This window comes from Oryza sativa, chromosome 3 (assembly GCF_034140825.1).
Source record: "Oryza sativa Japonica Group chromosome 3, ASM3414082v1".
NCBI classification, from domain to species: domain Eukaryota; kingdom Viridiplantae; phylum Streptophyta; class Magnoliopsida; order Poales; family Poaceae; genus Oryza; species Oryza sativa.
The window spans coordinates 4,271,079-4,296,983 of record NC_089037.1 but is presented as its reverse complement, the minus strand read 5'-3'; the positions used below and the strand labels follow the sequence as shown (position 1 = coordinate 4,296,983).

The 25,905-nt window shown below is 46.4% G+C and overlaps 4 protein-coding genes across 12 annotated transcripts; all 4 read right to left on the bottom strand.

Annotated features, from left to right (window-relative positions):
• Positions 1–1,292: 1,292 nt before the first annotated feature.
• Positions 1,293–7,422, bottom strand: LOC107276580 (ABC transporter B family member 19). Its single transcript, XM_066308373.1, has 9 exons — positions 6,208–7,422; positions 6,060–6,114; positions 5,795–5,970; positions 5,545–5,709; positions 5,157–5,452; positions 4,722–5,038; positions 4,402–4,625; positions 2,419–4,311; positions 1,293–1,938 (listed from the first exon to the last, which is right to left on the bottom strand). The coding sequence occupies exons 1-9, from the start codon at positions 7,174–7,176 to the stop codon at positions 1,591–1,593; spliced, it is 4,443 nt and encodes a 1,480-aa protein (XP_066164470.1). The 5' UTR covers positions 7,177–7,422; the 3' UTR covers positions 1,293–1,590.
• Positions 7,423–7,936: 514 nt separating this feature from the next.
• LOC4331837 (protein FAR1-RELATED SEQUENCE 5) lies at positions 7,937–13,606 on the bottom strand. 9 transcript variants are annotated; one of them, XR_010739887.1, is made up of 9 exons: positions 13,025–13,369; positions 12,354–12,445; positions 12,110–12,220; positions 10,160–12,028; positions 10,015–10,074; positions 9,153–9,496; positions 8,906–9,000; positions 8,578–8,823; positions 7,937–8,408 (listed from the first exon to the last, which is right to left on the bottom strand). XR_010739887.1 is itself a non-coding variant. In XM_066308372.1 (6 exons), the coding sequence occupies exons 3-6, from the start codon at positions 12,170–12,172 to the stop codon at positions 9,416–9,418; spliced, it is 2,073 nt and encodes a 690-aa protein (XP_066164469.1). In that variant the 5' UTR covers positions 12,173–12,212; positions 12,354–12,445; positions 13,025–13,606; the 3' UTR covers positions 9,008–9,415. The 9 variants fall into 9 exon arrangements, 3 of the variants coding, with proteins under 3 accessions (XP_066164469.1, XP_066164468.1, XP_015633159.1); XR_010739886.1 differs by having other exon boundaries at positions 7,937–8,823; positions 13,025–13,606; XR_010739885.1 differs by lacking the exon at positions 12,354–12,445 and having other exon boundaries at positions 12,110–12,212; positions 13,025–13,606.
• Positions 13,607–14,664: 1,058 nt separating this feature from the next.
• LOC4331836 (3-ketoacyl-CoA synthase 10) lies at positions 14,665–19,498 on the bottom strand. The gene is made up of 2 exons (XM_015776894.3): positions 19,034–19,498; positions 14,665–16,141 (listed from the first exon to the last, which is right to left on the bottom strand). Exons 1-2 carry the CDS (start codon positions 19,442–19,444, stop codon positions 14,924–14,926), a joined length of 1,629 nt encoding a protein of 542 aa, XP_015632380.1. The 5' UTR covers positions 19,445–19,498; the 3' UTR covers positions 14,665–14,923.
• Positions 19,499–23,741: 4,243 nt separating this feature from the next.
• LOC4331835 (protein WHAT'S THIS FACTOR 1, chloroplastic) lies at positions 23,742–25,543 on the bottom strand. Its single transcript, XM_015776895.3, has one exon. It carries the CDS (start codon positions 25,242–25,244, stop codon positions 23,979–23,981), a length of 1,266 nt encoding a protein of 421 aa, XP_015632381.1. The 5' UTR covers positions 25,245–25,543; the 3' UTR covers positions 23,742–23,978.
• Positions 25,544–25,905: the final 362 nt, after the last annotated feature.

The window sequence follows — 25,905 nt, the reverse complement described above, 5'->3', positions numbered from 1 at the left end:
AACTGCCGATAATTGGGTATACAAACATCTGTTCTACTACCGAAATAGTAACTACCGTCTACCAGTTGTTGGGTTGGTACTTAGGCCGTTAGGCGTAGGGAGCATTTGGTAGATAATAAATGGAGATGGTACTGTATACTATATATTTGTCCATCATGCCGTAGCAGGTTAGGATAAGTGTTTAACGGCATCACTCCATTAACGGCTTCACCAAGAATTATGAGCTGTAGGTGCTTATATTCAGCCTAAAGCTGAAGAAATTGGACCCTGCAATAAGGGGCAATTGGCTTCACCAAGAATTATGGGCTGTACTTATATTCAGGCTAAAGCTGAAGAAATTGGACCCTGGCACCCTGCAATAAGGGGCAATTATTTTCACGGATAAACGAGGACCTAAACCTCTGACCTCACAAAATTGAGAGGCCCAGAGGGGTTGAATCAGCAATCGTGCTGTGACGAAATGTCAGCCTCTAGAGAAAACGACACTTTATTCCCTACTCTCATTTCTGCAGCGGACGAACAGGTTGCTTGTTTAAGGGTTAAACCGTTTTGTTACAGCATTAGTCAGCTTGGAGATAATATCACATATATATTGTATAATCTACAGATTTATATATGCTATTAAAGACAGTTGGTACTCCATATATTTCTAGTTAAAATGGATTGCATCAGACAATTAATTAATGCAATAATCTCCTTTGGACCTCAACAAGTACTACTAGCAGCATGAACCCCACTTCAAATGAAATATCATAATCTCTGTTCAAGACAAAGACATTTTTATCGTGCTTGTGCAAGATGTTTGTTGAATTGGCTAATGCAATCTGCTTTTGGTTCCTCATAATGCTAAGCACTACCGTGAAATTTTTTTAAAAAAATACTGTGAGTGTGAGCAAACCACCCAATTATTGGAACAGCTCCACCATCCAGTCATCCACAACCCAGGTTGCTCAACAAATCCATCTCAAGGTGATGGCATGACCAAATCAATTCGCTTAACTAATGCCATCAAAAAAGCAGCTCGCAGGTCTTATCAGAGAGGATTTCTCATCTTACTTCGCTGCAATCTCTCCCCCTCATAATATTTTCTCCCCATTTTGCCGCATCATTGTCAGGTATCGAGAGTTCATATATGGTCAACATGGACATTCCATCTAATTCGTATACTTCTGCATATTTTTATTAATGTCGTGGTCTTGGTAACATCACCGGAAAAATTATATATTGACACACATATAGTGGAACAATCATCACTTAATCAGCATATCCCAAGCAACCTAATTAAGAAATCATTCCAAAAAAATACGGCATAATATCCGTCATTTATATATTGACACATATAGTGGAACAATCATCACTTAATCAGCATATCCCAAGTCACTAATTAAAACCAAAAAAATATGTCATAGTATCCAAATTACTTAGCACACTGCAAACATTGGGGCTTTACTGTTTTGACATTTCGAGTGGATGATAAATGGACCCATCTGTATCTATGAAATATGGGTCTAGTATCATTATAACAAAGATTAATATTTGCAGTGTTATAATTGCAAATCCCCCAGCAACGAGATAACCTTTTTTTTTTTTTTACTTGAACGCTTGTGCCTCCGTCTCCGCCTTCACCATGGCAGCGTAGAGGCCGTCGCCGTGGCCGGCGAGGAGGGCGTCATGGCCGCCGAACTCGACGACCCTGCCGGCGCTGACGACGGCGATGCGGTCGGCGTCGCGCACGGTGGAGAGGCGGTGCGCCACGGTGATCGCCGTGGCGCGCCGCGAGGCCCTCCTCAGGGCCTCCTGCACGTGCCGCTCGGACTCCAGGTCCAGCGCGCTGCTCGCCTCGTCCAGCAGCAGTATCCTCGCCTGCTTCACGATCGCCCGCGCGATCGCGATCCTCTGCTTCTGCCCACCTGACAACTGCACCCCACTCTCCCCAACCTAAGCAAAACAAAGAAATTTTAGTTCAACAATTCAACTGAAATTCACCCAATAATCATTTCAAAATGGTAGTTTAGAGTAAATTTTACAAACCACACGTATTATGGTCCAAATTACACAAAACTTCATAGATTTTGGCATATGGCATAGAACTTCACGTATCATGATTAAGTTTCACAAAACCACACTATTTAATTCTACAATCACATATCAATTTTATAAGGATTCTATCCATCATATAAATGTTACACCTGCATTTTAAAATTTTGATATAGGATTGTATCAGAAATGGTTAACGGTGTGGTTTTATCAAATATTAGTACCATAGTATTTAGGGTTATGTGTCACGTGTCAAAATATTTACGGTTTTATATAACTTGGATAATTTATTTTTTTACGTAACTTGGATGTTTTATGGAATGTACTCTATAATTTATGAAGATATTTGAATGCTTAGATTTGAAATTTTTAGTAGTTAACCTGGGTTTCGTAGCCTTGGGGGAGGGCGGAGATGAACTTGTGGATGTTGGCCTCCTTGGCGGCCTCCTCGATTTCGGCCCACGAGGCCTTTGGGTTGCCGAACCCGATGTTGTCTCGGATGGACCCGCTGAAGAGGGCCGGCTCCTGGCCCACCATGGCGCACTCGCCGCGGAGCCACTTGAGGTCAAGCTCCCGCGCGTCCACGCCGCCGACCACCACCTTCCCGTCGCCCGGGTCGTAGAACCGCTGCACCAGCCACACCACCGTCGACTTCCCGCTCCCGCTCGCGCCGACCACCGCCACCGTCGTGCCGGCCTTCACCCGCAGCGAGAAGCCGCTCAGCACCGTCACCTCCGGCCGCGACGGGTACGCGAACGTCACCTTCCGGAGCTCCACGTCGATGGGCTTCCCGTCCTTGATCGTGATCCTTCGCTTGGTGGAGTCTCCGGTGATCGCCGGACGTCGCTTGAGGATGGTTAGTATGCCGGCGATGGCCGCCGGGGCGCCGGAGGTGTCAGGGGCGAGGCCGGCGAGCTGGCCGACGGAGAAGGAGCTGAGGACGAGGATGAGGAAGATCTTGGACACGTCGCCGAAGGTGGACACGCCATTGTTGATGAAGTGGGCGCCGGCGCAGAGCGTCGCCGTGTAGGCGCCGTACATGGCGCCCTGGGAGAGCCCGAGGATGACGCCCATGAGCTGCGATCTCCGGCTGGCCTTGGCCGCCGGCCCGTCCAGCGCGCGGTTGAACGTGCCGACGACGCTGCCCTGGGCGCAGAGCGCCGCGACGGTGCGCACGTTCGACACGGCGCCGGCGGCGATGCCGCTGGCGCGGGCGTACGCGCCGTCGTCGGACCTGGCGCCCACGTTGATGAGCAGGTTGAGGTAGCTGGCGCCGAGCGTCAGCGGCGTGCACGCCGTGGCCACCAGCGTGAGCCGCCAGTCCAGCCCGAAGCAAATGCCGAGCCCCACGCCGGCCGAGCCGACGGCCATGAGCAGCACGGCGTAGCGGTCGCCGAACATGGAGCGGAACGCGACGGCGTCCCGCGCGAGCCGCGTCACCAGGACGCCCATCGCGTTGTCCTCCTCGTCGAACCACGCGGGCTCCTGCCGCATGATGGCGCGGAAGAGGCGGTCCCGGACGCGCATGGTGAGCCGGGCGCCCGCCCAGCCGCACAGCCCCTGCTGCCCCGTCATGGTCAGGATGCAGGCCACGCCGAGGCCGACCACCGCCATGGCCAGGTACTCCACCTGCCGCTTCATCCTCGCCGTGTCGGCGTCGAAGTACACCTCCACCGCCTGGCCCAGCAGCAGCGGGAACACCGAGAACACCGCGCCGGCGTGTATGCCCATCAAGAACCCCAAAATCAGCAATGGACCTTCCCGCCGCTGCAGCCTCCATATCTCGGAGACCCTCACCTTGGCGTCCTGCGAATCCTTCTTCTCCTCCTCTTCTCGAATCGTCTGGAAGCCGTACCTCGACTTGGACACCGACACGTCGTACCCCGACTCGTCGGTGAAGCTGGTGTACGCCGCTGCAGCGCCGGCGAGGTCTGGCCTGGCGCCGCCGCTGTCGGAGGCGAGGCTGACCAGCGCGGAGTAGGGCCCGCGGCGGGCCATGAGGTCGGCGTGGCGGCCGGACTCGACGACGGCGCCGCGGTCGAGCACCGCGATGGTGTCGGCGTTGCGGACGGTGGCGAGGCGGTGCGCGATGACGACGACGGTGCGGCCGGCGGCGAGGCGGTCGATGGACTGCTGCACCACGGCCTCCGACTGGGTGTCCAGCGCGCTGGTTGGCTCGTCCAGCAGCAGGATGCGCGGGTCGCGGATGATGGCGCGCGCCAGCGCGATCCGCTGCTTCTGTCCCCCCGACAGCTGGGCCCCACGGTCCCCAACCTAATTAACACACATATTATATTATCTATGATTAATTAACAGATAATCCGTGAGATTAATGGTTGATTAGTTTGTGTGTGTCAGTGTGACCTGAGTGTCGTAGCCGTCGGGGAGGGCGAGGACGAAGGTGTGGACGTTGGCCATGGCGCACGCCGAGATGGCGTCGTGGCGCGTGGCGTTCTCCTTCCCCATCATGACGTTCTCGATGATGGAGGTGGAGAAGAGGACGGGCTCCTGCCCGACGAGCCCGATCTGCGACCGGAGCCACCGGAGGTTCAGCGACGCGAGGTCATGGCCGTCCAACGTGATCGACCCTGCACACCCCACGGACGCAAAAGCTTCGTCATCGATCACCGACGATCTCGCCATGGTCGTGCTCTGCGTGCGCGTCAATGGCCATTCCCTCTCACCTCGAGTCGGGTCGTAGAAGCGCTCGATGAGCGCGAACATGGTGGACTTGCCGCCGCCGCTGACGCCGACGAGCGCCAGCGTCTTGGCGGCGGGGATGACCAGGTTGAGGTTGTACAGCACCATGGCGTCCGGCCGCGACGGGTACGCGAACTCCACGTCCTTGAACTCCATCCGCCCCTTCACCGCCGGCAGCGCCCGCCCGCCGGCGCCGTACGCGTCGATCTCCGGCACCCGGTCGATGACCTCGAACACCCGCCCCGCCGCCACCGTGCCCTGCGCGAACTGCGCCATGTACGACAGCGTCAGCGCCAAGCCCCTGCACACACACACAACCATTCCGAGATCAGAGATCACCACCACACCAACCACGAAACTCCGGCGACCGGCGCCATTGACGACAACAAGAAGCGGTGCGAGGAGGTTGATGTGCGTGCCTTCCTCCGACCATGACGCCGAAGAAGCAGGCGATGGCGTCGCCGCCCTTGATCTCGCCGTTGGCGACGAGCCTGGAGCCGTACCAGAGCGCCAGCGCCCACTGGGAGTAGGTCACCAGGTAGATCACCCCCATGCCGGCGCCCTTGGCGAACCCCATCTTGACGCCGATCGGCGCCGCCTTGTCCAGCCACTCGGCGTACTCGCCGGCGAGCCGCTCCTCCATGACGAACGACATCACCGTCCTGATCGAGCTGATCGCCTGCTGCGCCACGTCGCCGGCACGCTGGTACGATGCCTACCAAATTCCATCAAATTGGTTTCAAACTTTCAATTCATCAAATTTGGTTTCAGTATAAGAGCGAGAGAGTGAGTGGCCGGCTGCTAAACCTCTTCCTTGGCGGTGAGGCCGCCATAGATGGCCTTGTAGGCCATGCCGCACGCCATCATGGCAGGCGTGACGGCGAAGACGGCGAGAGCGATCCTCCACGATTTGGCGAAGCCGACCACGTAGCCGAAGACGAAGGTGAAGACGTGGTGCACGAATCCTGGAATCTTTACAAAATGTGCACAAGATTTTAGTCATGTGTCAGCTTTTGAACATATGTGTTTGGGGGTAAATTTTGTGTGTGCGCTCTACCTTCTCTCCCATGACTTCTTGGATTTGGGCGACATCGCCGGAGATGCTGTGCATCACCTCGCCGGTGCTCACCTCCGTGTCGAAGAATCCGATCTCCTGCCTCAGCACCGCCTTCAGGTACTCTCGCCGCATCCGCAGCGCCGACCTCTCGCCGATGATCCTCCAGCAGGTGATCTCTGATCGCACATAATTAGAAACTCATAATTCGATTCAAGAGATTCCCAGGAATTGAACTTTTTCATGATTAATTTGCAAAAATGCTCACCAAGATAGGCTCCTACGACGACAACTGCAGCAAGGAACGCCATGTACACACTAATCTGGCATCGAACAAGAAACGAAGATGAGAAGATCGGATTTGAATCGAAGCTGAGAAATCGAAGAAATGATCATGGCGATGCACGCGGCGAGACCTGCTTGACGTCCTTCATCATCTGCGTCTTGTCGACGTTGACGATCTTGTTGACGAAGTTACCGAACAGGTAGGAGTACCATGGCAGCGAGCCGCCGTTGATCATGGCGCCGACGCACCCGAGCACGAGGAGGACGATGTCCATGGCCGTCGAGTACTTGAAAAGCCCCGCGACGCCGACGGGCTTCCCGACCCTCACGTCGATCTCGTCGTCGTCGTCGTCGTAGTCGCCGACGGCGTCCTCGTACCGGCTCTGGCCGCTGAAGGACGCGACGCTGATGTCGTAGCCGAAGCTGGGCGGGTCACGCCGCGCCGCGGAGACGTAGAGCTGGTCGTGGTTGTCGCGCGAGAAGGAGACCTCGCGGGAGGCGGCGGCGGCGGCGTTGGTGTCGCTGTACCTCACCATGGCTCGTCCTCCTCGGCCGGCGTCATGGCCGGGCGCGGAGTAGACGGCGGAGTCGGCGACGACGACGCTGTCGTCGTTGCTGGCGAAGGAGGTGTTCGGCACCACGACGATGGCGCGGCTCGCGTCGGTCACCACGCTCTGCAGCTCCAGCCGCCTGCCGCCACCGCCGCCGGCGGCGGCGGCGACGGGCCTGTGCGCCGACGAGGAGACGTCGCGGTAGCGCGGGCGGGCGGACCGCCTCGACACGTAGTACTCCCTCGCCGTCCGCCGGAACAGCGCGGGGCCACGGCGGCCGGCGCTCCCCATCCTGGCGGGCGCCCAGGGCCCGACGGCGGCGCCGAGGCCGTGGGGCTGCGCCCACGACGTGTCCGGCTGCCAGGACACTGAGCTCTGCCACGACATGTCGTCGACGACCACATCCCGGCGCCGCGGGCCGCCGCGCGGGGAGGGGGGGAGCCCGGCGGCGAAGGAGGTGGAGCTGTCCGGGACAGAGTAGGGGCTACCTCGCCGGCGGTGGCGGCCGCCGCCTTGCGGGCCGGAGTGGGAGAAGGAGAAGTCGTCCATGCACGCACGGTGGCGAGCACCTGGTGGGCGTGGTGTTCGATAAAAAAGGGTGTAGCTTCTGATGCGCGCGGCTTTGGACGGCACCGGCGGGAGGCGGCCCTCGGATTCGACACTGCGCGCTGTTTCGTTGGATCGTTTCGCGCGAGATAGCCAGCCCGACCGTGTCCGGGCGAGCTCTGAGCCTCTCGACTTTGTGAAGATTTTTTTATGATGGATTCCTAGTACTTCTTTCAGGTTTTAATATGTGACGTTGCTAATTTTTTTTATACATTTGATCATTCGTCTTATTTTAAAAAATAGATTAAATTTCAGAAAACTACAATTTTAGTTACAAAACTATCGATTTGCTACAATAATAACGTAAGAACTTATCACAATACTACAATGTTTACATTATATGCTACTACAGTATATATAGGTGACAACTGTAGCAAATAACGTAAAAGTTTCAGTTTTGTGATAATTTCACACACTGTTGTTGTAGCAAACTAAAAAATATCGTTAATGTTATAGCAAACCGATAGTTTTATCACTAAAGTTGTAGTATTCTGAAATTTATTAAAAAAATATTTAATTATTATTTATTTTGTGGTGAATTGATTTATCATCAAATATTATTTAAGCGTGACTTAAATACTTTTATATTTGCATGGAAATTTTGAATAAGACAAATGACCAAATGTTTGTCAAGAAAGTTAATGACGTTATATATTAAATCTGACAATCTGCTCGTGTCTTTGAGGTATAAATCTGACATTGCTTTCAGAGGAAAAAAAAACTTGATTTGATTATTCACTCTTCTTTTTTTTCTGAACTGATAATTATGTGCTGTACTCTCTTTACAGTTCATCTCTGCAGGAGTAAATCTATGGCAATTTTTGAGTCATTGCATACCTAGTCTAAACTAAATATACACAGAGAAAGAACGACACCTTCGACAAATGGAGGTAGAAACTTGTTAGGCTTCATGTATTTGGTTTGGAGGTAGCGTTTGTGTATTTTTGTGATGTGGATTCATCAGTAAACATGTAGAGTCTGGAAGGGATGAAATGGTATTTTGATGTGACCAAAGCTGTCAACGCCAACGAATTAACAGCTTATTAAGGCCATCTTTTCCATCGGCTGCAATTTGTTTGATTGTCTCAGGAACAGCGATCATCAAATTCGTCAGAAACACCCATGACAGACCAGGAGAGCAATCCAAGAACATCCTTCAGAGCTTCACCGAAGAACTGAACAACACATCATTTTCTTATCTTATTCCTATCTTTTGTTCCCATTTTGACGCCGTCTCATTTCTTGATCTCTACCGCGTACTGTAGATCGTGTGTGTGTGTGTGTGTGTGTGATAGTGCGTAATACGATGATTTGGACAGGAGAAGTAGAAGTATTTGCTAGTACCTGTACTTCAAATTTCAGTTTTGTTTCGTCAGGTGGTTGTGGTTGTGCTTCTCTTTTTCATATTATGTTTTTGCAGACGTGGAGTAATTCAGACAATGGTACGCTCGTCAACGCTGAAACCTGACTGCAAAATAGTTTGATTGTCTTCTGTACTGAACTTGTTCCAAATGGCAAGGAGACAACATAGTTCATCAGCAGTGGGAAATCGTCTTCCTTTGAGTAATGCAGGCACATGGATTTGATTATCTGGTTAGGTAATCAGTAACCACAGACGTCAGTCAGGTTGTGGAAATATGGCTATCCAAAACATGTAGCATTCTGAAAGTACCTTTTTCTTTAAGAAAACATTTTCTAGCAGTGGTACTACTATGAGAGTAATAGAAGATCCTAATAAGGAAATTCAAATAATCCACCACGCCAACACTGAAAATTGGAAACAGTGAGAGCATTAGATTAAAAGAGTGCATGGTTGAAGTGGCCATTTGGCAGCGAAGCAATTGAAAGCTTCTGCAAAATCACCAGAACTACGAACTGTATGTCTGTATATACTACATCACATATGCTAATAATACAACCTTATTTTAGGCCAATAATCAGACTTATGTCTTAGCGGGTACTTCCTCCAAGGTCCAACAGCGTTTAAACTCTGAACGTAGTTTCCTGAAAACTATTGAGCTTGTATATTTGTGATGCTACGAAATATGAATTAGAATTTACAAGGGAGATGTAAAGGTAGAGACTAGAGACTGTTTCGATGTCTTGTGTCATTGTCTTTGGAATAACAGAGCAAAAAAGTTTTTGGAAGACAAGAACAGGGCAAAAGCGCCAGTTCTGTTTTTCATAAGAAACCTGTTTCATGGTTCAGGCGAAAATTTCCAATAAACTGCTGCTGCTGAATCCCTGCTAAGGGAGCATAACCCTGTAAAACAACCAAAAGTCAGAAAGGCAAATTAAAAAAATCTTCCATATAATCATGAGTCTAATTTACTTATATTGAGTGTTCCAATTAATAGATACTTCCTCCGTTCCACAATGTAAGTCATTCTAGCATTTCCCACATACATATTGATATTAATGAATCTAGATAGATATATATGTCTAGATTCATTAACATCAATATGAATGTGGGAAATGCTAGAATGACTTACATTGTGAAACGGAGGGAGTACTAATCTTCTGTATATCTAAAAGCCAGAAATGCACAAAAAGATGTGAGCGTATTCTTTTGTCACCAGTGGTCTCAAATCGTATACAACCATGGAATGTGGCGATCTTGAGAATATTTTTCTAACAAAATTTGAGTGCATACAAACTTAATGGATTGCTTGCCTCAGAAGGCGGTGCATACAAAATACTATGAGAAGAGCAAAAGCACCAATATTGCTTTTAGAAATTAAGTATTGCACAAGTGAGTTCAGTTCTACCAAGGGGTCTTACCTGACTTCCCTGTGCACCTCCATGAAGGGCCTGCTGGTGGGAGTTAGAAACAGAAGTGTCCTGTAGTTGATCACGCATATTGAACCTCAACCTTTACTAAGGATAAAAAATAAACTTAATGAATAGTTATATTTGATCAACTTACATGGTTAAGCTCGTTATTTGATTGCACATGTTGTGGATCTATAAATGGCACGGGAACATTCAAATAAGAGCTGGGAATTTGTGAAACTCCTCCATTCAGAAGTTCTTGATTGCCTGTACTTGCAGACTTGACATCCTTCTTCCATCTTTTCATGAAATATTTTTGTGGTAACTCCTTTATATTTCTGAAATCTAGAACTTTCAACACATGGCAACACTGGATACCCATTGCTTCAAATTTTTTACAACTGCATACAACAGATAAGTCGCCAGAGTCAAACCTAACATAGTGTTCCCCAGGCCTATCTGTTACTGCTACTCTATATTCGAATGCATTTCCATCCTCTCCACAGCTATAAATCACGGAATCGACAAACATCTCAAACTCCCTGCGAAAAATTTCAAAGACCACTGGTGTGTACATGTTAGCAGCCTGTCTCAGCATTTTGGATGGAGGAATTCTAGGGAAGCTTTGGCTTGCATGAAAATCAGCTTGTAACTCTGCATAACGAAACTCATCAAGCATTCTTTCATAGTGCTTAAAGAAAGATAACAGGTCAAATTGTGGACTCAAGGACTTCTTCAAGGCATTTCTAACACTTTCCGACTGCAAAGAACTTTTTATATCTGCAGTGAATACATGGCGATTGTATACTGGAGACCATTTATCACGATCATCAAATATTTTTTTAATCCACTCATTGTTTCGTAGATCATACTTCTCTAGCATAGTATTCCATCCAAGCAAGAAGTTCTCTTCATCATCGTAGTCATAAACGCATTTTCCGAAATCCTTTGCAAATGTTTTGGAGCCTTGAAAGATGTGATTAAGGTGCTTGACAGAGTTTTGGTACACTTGCCATGGACAAAGGCGATGAACTGTTCCAGGCCATGCTGCTGTTATCGCAGAAGCCGTAGTTGCTGCCATAGACCAATCTGTCAAGATTGTTTTTGGTTGCTTTCCATTTGCAGCAATCTTGAATGTATCAAATAGCCACTTGAAAGACTCTTCTGATTCATCATAAAGCAAGGCAGCACCAAATATGGAGATTTGCTTGTGGTGGTTCACTCCAAGGAATAGTGTTAATGGTCTGCTATGTTCATTTATCTTGTAGGTTGTGTCCAAACAAACCACGTCACTGTAGTAGCTGAAGTCGGTTCTAGATTTGGAATCGGCCCAGAAAATGTTTGTCAGTTTGTCATCCTCATCAAGCTGGACAGCATAAAAGAAAGAAGGGTTGCTTAGCTGCATGCTTTGCAGGTACTTTACAGTTACTCCTGCATCACCAGGTTGCATATTTTTCTTGCGCTTTGAACAAAGAGAGCACCTGTATTCTGCAGGGAGAAAATTGGTATGTCTAATTACTTCTGCTTGCTTCACCAAAGAGCAACTAGAAAACCTTGATGGTGTCGCTGATTCTTCTGAGGAGTCTGCTTCAGTTGTTTGCAGCTCAGTGAGTACTCTCTGAGACCTCAGCATATGCATGGTTGATGGGGGTGCTGGCTGATGGTTATGATCTGGTACGAATTCAGATATACGATATTTACCATCAGATGTAATCTTAATTGACATTCGTGCAGGACACCCTATTCTTGTTTCTGGCCGTGGTCTTTTAACTTCCTTAGCTCCTTTCTTGTCCTTACGAAAACCTTCTCTCGAGCATACAAAGGTTCTTGACCTTGTGATGTTTTCAGCTGATTTGTCCGATGAACTTTTACGAACACTGAATCCCACATGTCCAGCGTACCTGTTGTAGAACTCATATGCTTTATCTTCGTCATCGAATTCCATGCTAAGTTCTGGAACCATTTGTGCAAACATGGCATTATCCATGGGGGTATCAGAATCAATAACTTTTCGCACTTTTCCCTGCATGTAGAAAACCAAAACGACTTACATTTGGAATTGGAGCGAGTATAAACAAGAAGTGGTGGAGAACAATTAGAATACCTTTGCCCATGCTATACCACAAGCATTGCATAAAGTTCTCCGTCCCTCTGGTCCACGGCGCATATGAGGCGTCGCATTTGCACTGATGCCACAACGTAGACATCTGAAAAACTATAACATAAAAGTTAGGAATCGTCTCACTACCATGAATAATTGAGTCCTTGATTCAAGAGAAAATGATCTGTATCAATTTCCAGCATGCTGCTGAATGTTGATAGTACTGAGTAGTATAGTAGTCACCAACCTGCTAAGTAGTCAGTGTGCAATACTAACATTCCACCATATGCATGGACCGACAGACAGCCTTTGATAATTTTATTGCTTTCATAACCCGATCTGAGAAAAGGCATTGATGATCAGCTACTACTCCCTCCGGACGGAAATATATGATGTTTCAGGTAGTGGAATTGATTTGCACTTAGTAGTATTTCCCTGTCTGAAACGACAAGTAATACTGACTTGAGGAAGTGTTACTCTTCTAAATTTGAATCCGGTCTCGCTTAACCATAACTACAGAAGACTAGAATTGGGAAAAGAAAAGAACTGCAAAAGGGTACTAAATAGTACTAACATCCAGAGCTCTCTTCTCTCGTGATATCTCGTACTCCCTCCGTCTAATAATATAGCAACTTAGTACTGGATGAGACATTTCAATATTTCATAGTACAATAAATCTAGACAAGAGCATGTTAGATTTATTGTACTATGAAATGTCTCGTCCGTTACTAGGTCACTATATTATGGAGGGACGGTTTCAAAAAAAAAAAACTATATTATGGAGGGTAGGCCCTAGCTACAGTTATAACTAGCTTGGCACGTTAGCTTTTCACCCAAACATTGCACATATGAAATCTCGATGCTGAACTGCTGAATGTAGGATACGGTAAAAATAAAAAAGAAAGAAAAATTCTTCACCTGGTAAGCTCATCCACTGTGACCCTGCCACCATCTTCACCCTCACCGGCACCAACATGAACATCTCCCCCGTCCTCGAACTGCATCGCTTACAAACCACAACGAACCAGGAAATACCAAGCTTTCTTCAAAACTCCGCGCGGGATTCTGCGAGCAAATCTTCTAGCGCTGAGCAAACCCGAAGCAAAGCAATCACGACAGAAAGATCAAACACCGTCCGAATCCCTTCTCCCCGAGATGAGCTCAACTCCAGCCACATCGAATCCCAAATCCACCCAGCACAAAACCTTACTCCAGAAGGATCAGATCGTTGCTCAGACAGAGATTCCTTCCATAACCTTTGCCCCCACCGAAATCGACGGGCTCCATTGCAGAAGTCGAAATCTGCCAGGTTTTTTTCTAAAAGAGCGCCGCCCAGGAGCAGATCCTGGCACGAGGTGCGCGAAATGGCGGGAATCGGCGCGGGGATTGGTTGGATTCGGGGGTTTAAAGCTAGGGTTTAGCGTGGGGGATCCGGATTGGGATTTGGTGCGGGAGGTTGGATACCGGAGGCGGAGGAGATGCGAGTGACGAACGCTCTCTGCTTGCCACGAGAGCCGCCTCCCCTCGTTGTGGGGCGAGGCAGCTTGGTGGGCCGCTTGGGCTCAACTCGGGTAGTTGGGCCGTAAAGAGCAAAAGCTGTCTATGCCGTCCAAGAGGGATTATGGGCCGGAAAGCCGTTGGTGGGCTTATGGGTCTGATGAGCTGGCGGATAAAGTCTAAGTTTCTAGTCCGATCTCAACTGTCAGTATCATGTACTTTCAAAATATATAATCCTTTAAACATTTGTACTTTTTTTAGAAAAAAATGCTTAGAGTTTAAATATGAATATTTACAGTGACAGATATTTTAAAATGGAGACGGAGTGAGTGGATTGTGTGTGCGATTTTCTTTGGAGGAAAATTCGGATTGTGTGCCAAGGCAAATTACCTGTAAAAATAGCCGAAAACTTAGTAAAGTTGGTGATGCAACGTTGTCTTTCTTTTATTGCGTGGTAACGTATATACACACGTCACTGCATACGTAACATCGTACTCATACACCCATGTTCAATGAAGCAGAAACTAGCGAGACATCCTAAAATTTTATTAAAACTTGAAAGTCCATCAGTTTCAAAAATATTTTGGGGTTGGAACGGAAATATGCTAGGGCCATATGGTATTATGGCAAGTCGTCTCGTTTCCATTTTAACATTTTTAGCTTACTTTTAATTCTTATAGGCATATGGGACAAGGAGCTATAAACTTGTAACTTGGACGTTTATAGCTTGATCATAACATTGGTGCTAAGAATTTTAACTATAAACATTATAGTTTTATGATAATTTTATTGTTAAATATGTGGTTTTGTAATACTTAATCTTAAATCAATAGTTTTGTGACAAATTCAGTGTTAAATCTATAATTTAATAATACAACATCTTAAATGTGAAGTTTTGTGATAGTTTGATAAAAATATATTAAGTTTTGTAAAAATTACTCTATTAAAAAAAGGAAATGTGTGCTATGCTCCCTATCTTGCTAGTCCAGGGACCAAATAAAACACATATACTTGAACAACTATCAGTCCATTGCAGCAACACTTAATAAACAGCCACCAGGTTAATTCAAGTAGCATATGACAGTATAAATAATAGAATCAAACGTAGATAAGTTCACATATCACCGAACTCGCGTACACTGGTTCAGTACACATGTCTCGCACAACTTTTATGGTAGTCTATGGCTCATAAACCGACTTGCTAATACACCAACACAAATTAATCAAGCTTGAACCTTAACCGGCATCGCATGCCGATCCCGTCTTTTGACGTTGCAGTAATTTTCCGTTCATTAGCCTCTGCATACTTACCACTGCAGCTTAAGCGTTCATGCGAGCCGGGTACTGCTCGACGCAGTCCAGCCACGGGCTGCGCGCCGGGCGGCGCACGCGGCGGACGGCGCGCCACACGGCGCTGTTGCACTTGAACCCGGAGCCGAAGGCGAGCTGCCACACGCGGTCGCCGCGGCGGACGCGGCCCTTGGCCTCCAGGTACGCCAGCTCGTACCAGATGCTGCTGCTCGACGTGTTGCCGAAGCGGTGGAGCGCGGCGCGCGACGCCTCCAGGTCGCCGTCGCGGAGGCCCAGGTTGCCCTGCAGGTGCTCCAGCACGTCGCGGCTCGCCGCGTGCATGCAGAAGTGCTCGAACGCGCGCTTGAAGTCCGGGATGTAGGGAGCGGCGGCGGAGGCGTCGCCGTCGGCGGACGGCGGCGGCGGGGCGGAGGTCTTGGACGGGAACAGGTGGCGGAAGAGCACGCCGGCGAAGAAGAGGATCTGCTCCGAGAACGGAAGCACGAGCGGGCCCAGGGTGGTGATGTTGGTCTTGAGCGCGTGGCCGCCGACCTCCACGAGGTCGCGGCTGATGGACAGGCCCTTGATCCGCTGCTCGTCCTCCTCCTGGTACACCGACCGGAAGCTGCGGTCGTCGGCGCCCTTGTGGGTGCGCACGATGTGCTCGAGCTGGTACTTGGCGCGGTGGAAGTCCCTGCGGCGGTTGGAGAGCAGCACGGCGGCGCAGCCGGCGCGGAAGAAGGCGTTGGGGATGAGCATGGAGCGGCGCTTCCCGGCGTACCAGGTGAAGGAGACGGCCTCCGTGCTGACGACGACGGCGAGCCCCGCGCCGCTGGCCTGGAGCATGTCGCGGGCGAGGTCCACCGCGATGACGCCGGCGCTGCACCCCATGCCGCCGAGGTTGTAGCTGAGGATGTTCCCGCGCATCTTGTAGTGGTTGACGATCATGGCGGACAGCGACGGCGTCGGGTTGAAGAGGCTGCAGTTGACGACGAGCACGCCGACGTCCTTGGGGCGGACGCGGCACTTGTCGAACAGCTCGTCCAGCGCGGCGAACATGGCGGCGGACGCCTCGGCGCGGCCTTCCTTCATGGTGGCGCAGTTGGTGCCCGGCTCGAACACGCAGCGCGGCATGTAGGACTCGTCGCCGATGCCAGACTTGGCCAGCAGCCGCGACTGGAACGCCAGGCTATCCTCGTCGAACTTGCCCGACTTCCTCGCCAGATCGATGAACTCCGCCTTCGACACCTGCAAGCAATTGTCCATGCAAAATCACATCCTTGCTTACAAATCACCAGCTAGTACCATAATGCATCAAACTGATTACAAACTGTAAGTAACAAGTGAAATCGAAGAAATTTCATGCATGCGAACCGGGTAAACTTGGTTGTTTGACTCAAATCCATCGTGCGTGCAAGGATAGTGCAGGTTGTGGTTTGTGTGCTCACGCAAAACATTTTTCGAAAAGAAAATGTGTGCTCACGCAAAACATTTACGGTTTAATAATACGGTTCGGCTCATTGAATGTGTGTGCCCAATCGCCCAACCGTATTTGATGACACGAGCAAGTGAGAGCGATCGACTGATCGAGTCACCGGCTGGCCTGGCCATAACCGAAAGCATCCTACCAGCTCGTCATAACTTCGACCCTGCCCTGCCCATTCACTTCCAAGGACTGGGGCCCAACCAAAGGTGCCTCCTAACTTGCATTCAAGACTCCAACAAAATAATGGTAGCCAACAAACTGTTTTCCAAAACTTAGTGATGTGTAGCATATAAGGGCCTGTTTAGTTCGTGAAAAGAAAATTTTTATATGTCACATCAGATATTTTACCGGATGTCGAAAGAGGTTTTCAGATACGAATGAAAAAACTAATTTCATAACGCGGTTTCGTGAAAAGAAATTTTTTATATGTCATATCAGATATTTCACCGGATGTCGAAGGGGTTTTCGGATACGAATGAAAAAATAATTTCATAACTCGTTTGGAAACCGCGAGACAAATCTTTTGAGCCTAATTAATCTGTCATTAGCACATGTGGATTACTGTAGCACATATGGCTAATTATGGACTAATTAGGCTCAAAAGATTCGTCTCGTGATTTCCCCCCTAACTGTGCAATTAGTTTTTGTAATTTATATTTAATGCTCCATGCATGTGTTCAAAGATTCGATGTTATGTTTTAGGGAAAAAAAATTGGAGAACTAAACCAGGCCTAAGTCTGCAAAGATATAACTAGAGTTTCTTTTGGAGTATCTACTAAGGAGGAGCTTCTTATCAATTTTGGATCTAATATATCATGTAAATACTTTATAATATTCAGTTAATATTTTATTACCATTCCTTTAGTCAACATAGAGTAATCAGGGAAAAAAGCAGTGGTCAAAGACTTTACTTGAGAATGATGGCAGTATTTATACTAAAAGTAACATACAGTACAAGATAACAGAGGCACTCGGGCACAAGGAAAAGCATCTATCTAGTGTAAACTTATTAGGTGTAGAATCAATATATGATAAATGAATTTGATTCATACAAAATAGCACTACCTCCGTTCTTTTTTTTTTGTGCAATTTCTAAGATATTGCTTTGACCATTGCACATTTTACAACGTTGTGTTAGGATATAATCCCTCCGTTTCATGTTATAAGATGTTTTGACTTTGGTCAAAGTCAAACTGCTTCAAATTTAACTAAGTTTATAGACAAATATGAAAAATATGGTAATATTTAAATTAGCAAATTAGTTTTATTAAATTAATAATTAAATATATTTTTATAATAAATTTATCTTCGGTCGAAAATATTACTATTTTTTTATATAAACTTGGTCAAACTTGAAAGTTTGACTTTGACCAAAGTCAAAATATTTTATAACCTGAAATGGAGGGAGTAATAACAAGCGTATACTAAGTATGGAAGTATTTTTTTTATGATGGATCTAATGATATAATTTCTAAAAATTTAATTCAAGATGATTTCAAATATGCCAATGTGGTGAAATCTCAAGGAAAAAAAAAAGACGAATCACACCGGTTCTATCTAGGGCTGTCAAGTAAAATGGAGGTGGTAATCGTATGAGCGTGGCTCGGGTATTTCAGTCAGTGCCGGGCAGATTTGTCAGTGCTCAAATAGTGAATGTGTGCTACATTAAAAGCATTTGAGCTGGTAGTAGCTGGCAAGGATTATGACCGTATTAAAGGACCATGCGGAGTAGTACTAGCTATAGACACCACTATACCAATAGTTATTCACAACTAAAAGCCCAACTGATGATGAGTTTTTTTTTTTTTGTTGTTGTCAATGCAAGTTCATCCAGCAGTTAATACTAAACCCTCCTCCAACAAAGGTAAGTCAGCTAGCTCATAAATCTCCACATCAGCTTTTGTATGATGTGGAAGAGAGAGAAGATAAGGAAAGAGAATGCACTATCTCTTCTTTAAGAGCTAAGCTACTAAAGAAATTGTGAAACCTAAAGCATTTTATACAATGTGCTATGAGACAATCTATGGGAGAGGTAGACTTTTTACTATCTCTTATATGAGGTGGACAAGCATGAGCTAGCTCAACCATTAAAGGAGGCCCAAGGCTTACACGTTCCAAGAGTTTTCTCTTCACACCTCACCTTGAATAGCTTTCACAGTTTTGAGATTTCAGCTACTACGTCCGGTAAATCCAAAAGTATATTTGCAGTTTTAATTTGCGTTGTTTGATTCGTCTCAAAAAAAAAAAAAGAATGGCGCTGTTTGAAAAACAGTTGGCTAGATCACTGAAGGACCATGTGGATTCCATGAATCATGAAATTCGATCCTATGCTAGCTCCATATGAGACCTTCATTTAGTCCTTGAGCACTTTGTATAACGTCAATATATATGTTTTATCCGATCTATCCTTTTGCACCAGAAATATGCTTTTATTGTTTCAGAATAAAACCTTGGCCGATTCAATTTACGTGAGATCTGAAATGTTAGAACGAACAAGTTTCTTGCGCAGTAACAAATCATAGATCCTAGGAGCTTCACACATTGGCATAATATGCTTTCATTTAAACATAATACTAGTAATATAATACTAATCTACTCCGATGAACTACCGAATATGTGTATACGTGATTAAGCATGGAATTAAGTAGTATTACCTTGAGTTCGTCGGCTGGTTTGTAGCAGGCGAAGTCGATGAGGTAGACGGGCCTAGGCCTGGACATGATGTAGACGGAGATGGTGAAGGCGAGGACGGCGAGGAAGGCGAGGACGGTGGCGAGGTCGTAGGTGGCCTCGCCCCAGACCTTGCGCCACAGCTCGTCTCGGCTGAGGCTGCCGACCTCGGCGCCGCAGACGAGCACGATGACCGGGATGGTGGCCAGGTACACGCCGTGGCTGATGAGGTAGTGGTACCCGAGCCGCACGTACTTGAGGTTCACCGACTGGAGGAAGTCCGGCAGCCGCCGCCGCACCCGCACCGAGAACGTCGGCGACCCGGCGTCCGGCCCCGACGGCTCCACGCCGCGGTTCACGATCTCCGTCAACAGCAGCGCCTGCTCCCTCGCCATGGCCGCCTCCTCCTTCACCTTCACCTTCTGCAGTAAATGAGAAGGCAGTGAAGTGATGAGATGATCTCGGAGACTTTAGATATAGGGAGAGCAGTGCAGGGGTTGGGGGAGGAGATGGTGGTGGGTGGGTGGGTGGGTAGATGGCAGTTAATGCCATTTAGAGAGCAAGCCAGGAAAGGTCTGCCTCAATGCATGGTGTTCTTGCATATACATGCATCTGTTTGCTGTGAGCCTGTGCACCATGTTGTAACTGCAAGTACTGGAATCATACTGCTAGCATAGCAAATTCATGGCCACAGCTTTGGCTTAACTGATCACTGACTTTGTAGCAGTAATAACTACTCCTACAGAACATGTGCAAACACCAGCATTGTCTATAAAGAAAAAATGTGCATGGATATGCTGTACTCTCTCTGTTCTTTTCAGCCTATTCACTGAATTATTAAAATGAATTCTTTAACTCCACATTTAAAAAAAAAGTTCACTGAAAACAAATATTGTATTATTTAGACCACTTATTTTAATTCATTTGTTAAATCTATTACTCAAAACATTTGATTATCCCTATAATCAAATCGATGATCTACTCAATAATAGAATCAAACAGAGCTCAAAGATTCAACTCCATATGCTTATTTTGACATTAAACCCGTTTATTATTGAGATGTACTACACATGTGGAATCAATCCTGTTACTGCTACAAAGCTGTGAATCAATAACTGTGTTGATGGGAGGAGGATGTACATGTACAGAGTGCTGCACCTGCACTGCTGCTTGGACACTGATCTGGCATTCTTGATCAACTAGCTGGCCCTTATTGATTGACCGCGCAGTGGTAGAAGGAAGAGGCGGAGGAGATTTCATGGAGGGCCTCTTTATTAGGTAGCGGCGAAAACCTGTTCAGCTTTCATGCTGTTCTCTGCTTAAAAAAAAAAAACTCTGGTGACTTGGTGCCAGTCCTGCAACTGTAAGAGTCTTAGGGTGGGTTTAGTTCATGCTAAAATTGAAAGTTTGGTTGAAATTAGAACGATGTGACGAAAAAGCTGAAAGTTTATATGTGTAGGAAAGTTTTGATGTGATGGAAAAATTGTAAGTTTGAAGAAAAAATTTATAACTAAACAAGGGCTTAATTAACCATTCGATGAGATCAGTGCTGCAGCAAGCTGCAAAGGAAAAAGGATCCAAAAATATCCCCAGCACTTACTGTTCGGTTTAGCATGAGGCCCTTTTCGGTTAGTTCTCCCCAAGCCAATGGACATGCAGTTCATCTGTACGACTGTACAATCCAGAATTCGTCATATCATCCATCCATCGGTTCAACTGCTAACCAGTAACCACCAGCTGCGCCGATAGTAGCACTTGACTGATTGAATACACGGTCCGCCATGTGATGTTACTTCCTGCTAACACAATTCATTTCTTCACCGGGCTGCTGCTTTGTTTCTTCAGACTTCAGAGTTTTGCCTTGTATAGAACACAGTTTTACACATGAATTTCCTCAAAGCTGGTGAGTTCTAGAGGAATCTGTAGTAGTAAAATTACCATAGGCACCTTGAAGGAACTTTTGGTTAAAACCTCCTGAGCGTGAAAGCAACCCTGAGAGCCACTTCCCTGACTAAAGAAGACAACCGTCAATAGGTCCTCAAGAAGAAAAATTCCAGATACACAATGATCTAAGCATCCAACACGAATACACGATCAAGACCTTCAGCTCATATATTCGAAGCAACAGCGACATGGATTAATCTACAAGCACATTTATTTATGGTGGTGCATATGTGCAGTTGGGAGTTCTAACTTAACCATCACCCACTAGAGACCGGATTGATCTGCATTTCGTTACAGGTATGTACCACACTCTTCAAGAAACATTGGTCACGATCAGCAGGATAGCGATCATATAGTGGCACCAACAATAGTCAGCCAATGGGTCTTTTTGGGTTGGTCAGATGCATATATAACACTAGTGCGACTTGCTTATGATAACGAGAATGATACAGACAAAATTAATGGTTTGATCAGCAATTTCTGGCAATGGCCTTCAACTACTTCCAGCCTGCTTTAAATTGGCGCAGCAAATGTTAAGCCATGATGGCCGTGCTGTCACACAGTCTCTACGGAGAGAAGAATTGACTTGATGATAGATCAAAAGGCTAAGGTTGCGGCATTAAGCAAAAGCCAAATGCTAAGCTAAGAAAATGGTTTGAAAAATAAATGCCAAACCTGATATTTGTTTTAATGAAAAAGAATACTGGACCTTTTGGCCTGTATGCACGAGGATGCAGAAACTAGAGATATAAAACACTTCTTCATCATCTTGATAATATAACCATGCGAAGATGATCATTCATATGAGTGATGGCCACCATAGCATGATGTATCGAATCTGAACGATGAGAGAATATATGGATCGTGCCGATGATGTCCCACTGGCAAATCTGATAAACCTGCAATAGTATGGGAGTGGATTCTAATCCCTCAAGGGGATATCGGGATATCCCCTCGTATACCTTTTTCTTTCAAATTTGATGCAAATAGTTGTGAAAAATTCTGAAAAAAAATGATAATATAGAGTATAATGATAGTCATAATGCATGGCCGTGTTAAGCCTTAAATAAGGAACATGGCTCCGTCCAAATGAGCATCCCATATTTTTCGACCAAAAAATGAGAGAGAATCTCGTATGGCCGGTTGGCTGTATGGGAGATCTCTAGTGCAGTAAGAACATTCATGGTTGCAACCATCCAGGAAATAAATGTGACACCATGCCCCCATGTGGTAGCATTAAGCCCTTCCTCTGATAGCCATGTGAGCTTGTTTGTAGCAGAGGTGATGGATCTCCCAATAGACTGGTCACTTTTGGTCACTGAACGCTCAAGTGAAATATTAAGATTGTGTTTAGTTCACACTAAAATTGGAAGTTTGGTTGAAATTGGAACGATGTGACGGAAAAGTTGAAAATTTGTGTGTGTAGGAAAGTTTTGATGTGATGGAAAAGTTGGAAGTTTGAAGAATTATTTTGGAACTAAACACGGCGTAACTGTTTGTGAACAGGAATGAATTTTTCAATGTTAAATCTGTAAATCATCAGTGGAAATAAGCAGAATGCATTCTACAGCAATTTGTCATCTTGAAGCTAGTGTTAAGATAAATAAACAATATTCCCTCTAGTAAAATCTTCTAAAATAGCATATTAAAAATGGAGTACATGCTGCAAGGAATATTATTCGCCTTCCTTAATGTTGTTATCAAAAGACGACCAGGTAGATAGTATATTTCTTTTCTACTGCATACAGCAGCAGAAGCACCACCACCACCAAATAATACATGAAGGAATGTAACTGGGACCTAGTTTCATCATATACACAAGTTGCTAGATTTTCAAGTTTTTGGCAAGAAATGAGCAGTACAGACATACAGTACGTTAAAAATTCTGACACTATTTTAAAGTCATCAGTAGAATTGCTGGCCAATGTAAGAATGGATTATGTTAGCAGGAAGACAAAACAGAGCATTATCAGGTATTATCACTTATGTCAGCAGGAAGACTTGTACTTTATCCTTTTTTACCTCGGTACAAACCTTAGACCTTATAAAAGAACAAGACAAACATAGACAATCCAGTTACTCCTGAAACACATCTAATGGGCTACGGAATGTTCTTTTCTTAAAAAAAACAGCAGCCACAAAGAACACTTAATAAAGCACATACGAAAATTAATAGCACCTAGAGCAAATAACTAATTTACTGGAGTAACTACTCCCTCCATTTCATATTATAACGCAATTTTGGTTTATCTTAGAGTCAAACTTTTTAAAGTTTGACCAAGTTTTTTAAAAAAAGTGGCAACATCTACAAAATCTCTGTCAATAAAATTATGTACTCCGTACTACAGTATGATCTCTTTTGAGTCTCTAGAAATTATCCAAACAGAATTTCTTACCGAGCACTAGAGTTCAAGTTCCACACTTCCACGTTGGCCGGCTGTTCAGCTTCTTCAAAACCCTTTTGGAAGTCTTATTATGACACCATAAACAAAAATATTCCCTTCTTACAGCACACAGTTAACTATGTGTAAATAAAGCTTTCAAATAGCCGATGACAAATAGTAGCGATGTACTTATCTGAATATTGAATCCATCACCAACTGGAAGGCTAGAAAACTGAATTCAGACATAGCGATTACTGTTAAAACAAATCTTGCTTGACGTTTCATAACTTCAATATATAATGCTTTGGCACAATTTTTTGCAAATATCATCTTCTGTGAATAAAAAAGGAAGAACCAACTGATCTACATAAACATAAAGTACGCATGGTTTATATTTTTAGCAATAAGCAAGAAGTACATATCCAATCAGCAAGAGTTTCTATTTAAGCCCCGGGTTAATATAAAGAATCCAAATATGCCATGAGCGAGGGAGTAAGAGAATATAACCATTGCCCTAGGATCACAAGAATTTACTTTTGGAGCTTGATTGTTAGGGAACAAATATCAAAAACTGCTCTTTAAATTAATGGATGTCACTTATTCACTCTATGCAACAATCACTTAGATCCCCTACATCCATCTCAGTATCATCTGCAAGAGCGCCATCATCCATGATATCATCTGAATCTTCACTTTTGACATCCAATATAGAATCAGTAGCACTGCTACTATCATCATTACCAAACAAATAGTCCTCTGAATCAAACAACTCGGCAAATTTACCAAGATTCTTGATCCTCCCTCTATAGCTGGTAAGTTGAAGAACTTTTTCCTTCCACCTCACCAGTGGGCACTTCTCTATCAATTTTGTCCCATCATAAGACTTCGTCAAGAACACGCTAAACCGCTTCCCCCTCTCATACACATAAAAGATGCCATAATGCTTCAGAAGCAGCCTCATCAACTTCTGCGGCATAACAAACTCACGACAGAAATATGTGAGGTGATCAATCACCAGCCTCTTTTCCAACGTGAAGTTCAGTACCTCGTGCATCACAGCAACTGCCCTCTTATCAAATTCAGGCGAGCCAGGAGTCAATCCTCTTGCCTCTGAATAAGGATATAGGTATGTTGTCTTCTGAAACTGCTCGGTATTCCCTTTTTTCACATAATGATGAACTTTTCCGTAGAATTTGTAGTAACTTGTAAAATTTGGTGGGAACTTCATGGGGAATGATAGTGAGAGCTCTCCTGGTGGACTGCCAATGCCGTTAGCATTTGCATCACCAGTCAATGCTGCTGTCTTTTTCTCGAGCTCGGTGACTGCCCAGTTTGGGTTCCAAGAGACAAGCTCCAGGTAATCGCCATCCTCCAACCTGACCACCCTGAACTGCTCGGGGAACATGTGAACCCATCGTGTCTTGAAATCATGAGGAAGCCCCATGTCGCGCCTGAAATGTGCAATCTTGTCGATAGCCAGACGACGGTCCACCGACATCATCAGCAGCCTGGTGACGTACTCAGCGGCCGTGCGCGAGTGATCCTCCAGCAGGCGCGCCTCCTCCTCGATGAGCGCCTCGGCCTGCGGCGAGAGGCCCGCCCACATGACGCCGCGGCTGTCGCGGCAGACCTCGAAGAGCTGCGGCGAGCGGCTCACGAAGTGGGCGACCTTGTTGGGCTTGGTGAGCCCAAGCTGCGGGCGCAGGATCTCGAGGCGCTTGAGCGGGGTGACGTGCTCCTCCTCCTTCTTGAGCGCGTCGACGACGGCGAGCACCTTGGTGAGCACCTTCCACCGCTCCGTGGCCACCTCGAGCGCGTGCACCCGCTTTTTCTTGCTCCGTTGCCTCACGTTGCGGCTCCGCGTCATCCCCCGCGCGAAAGATAACTGTGTGGGGCAGCAGAATCAGCTCTGGCCCTGGCGCTGGCCCCCGCGGCGCAACAGCTTGGCTAGACAATCCCGCAAACAGGTGGTGCGCATGGTGTCCCGAACGGCTGGAACGGGCATACACGGGAGTAACACGATGGTACGAACGCGACCGGAGCAGGAAGTGACGGAGGACGGCAGCTATCGGCGCTTCTAGCCGGCGGCGAGAGGAGGAGGCTGGGAAGGGGCAGTGGGATGGCCGGAAAGAGGAAGGGGGAATCAAGCGGAGCACGAGCCTCTACAACTGAAAGGACAGCAATGGCGATGCTTAAAACTAGCCCATGTGTTTGGATAGAAAATCTAGCCCACAGCCTTATTGGGCTTGTTAGGTTTGGGCTAATCCAAGAAATATTTTCAATCCAAAAGCCTATAATATTGCTGTTTAAAATCCAACCCATTCCTTGATGAATTCAGCTTTGTGGGACTTCTCGTTGTACCACAAATCTAGCCCGATCTTATTTTGGGTCTCTCTTTCATTGAAGCCTGTAACATTTTGCTATCCAGAAACATCTACTAATTCTACATTTCACCATCGAGTTTTACCAAATACCATTATACAAACGATTTTATTTTAGTGGTGCCACGTCTCCTTGCCCACCGCCGG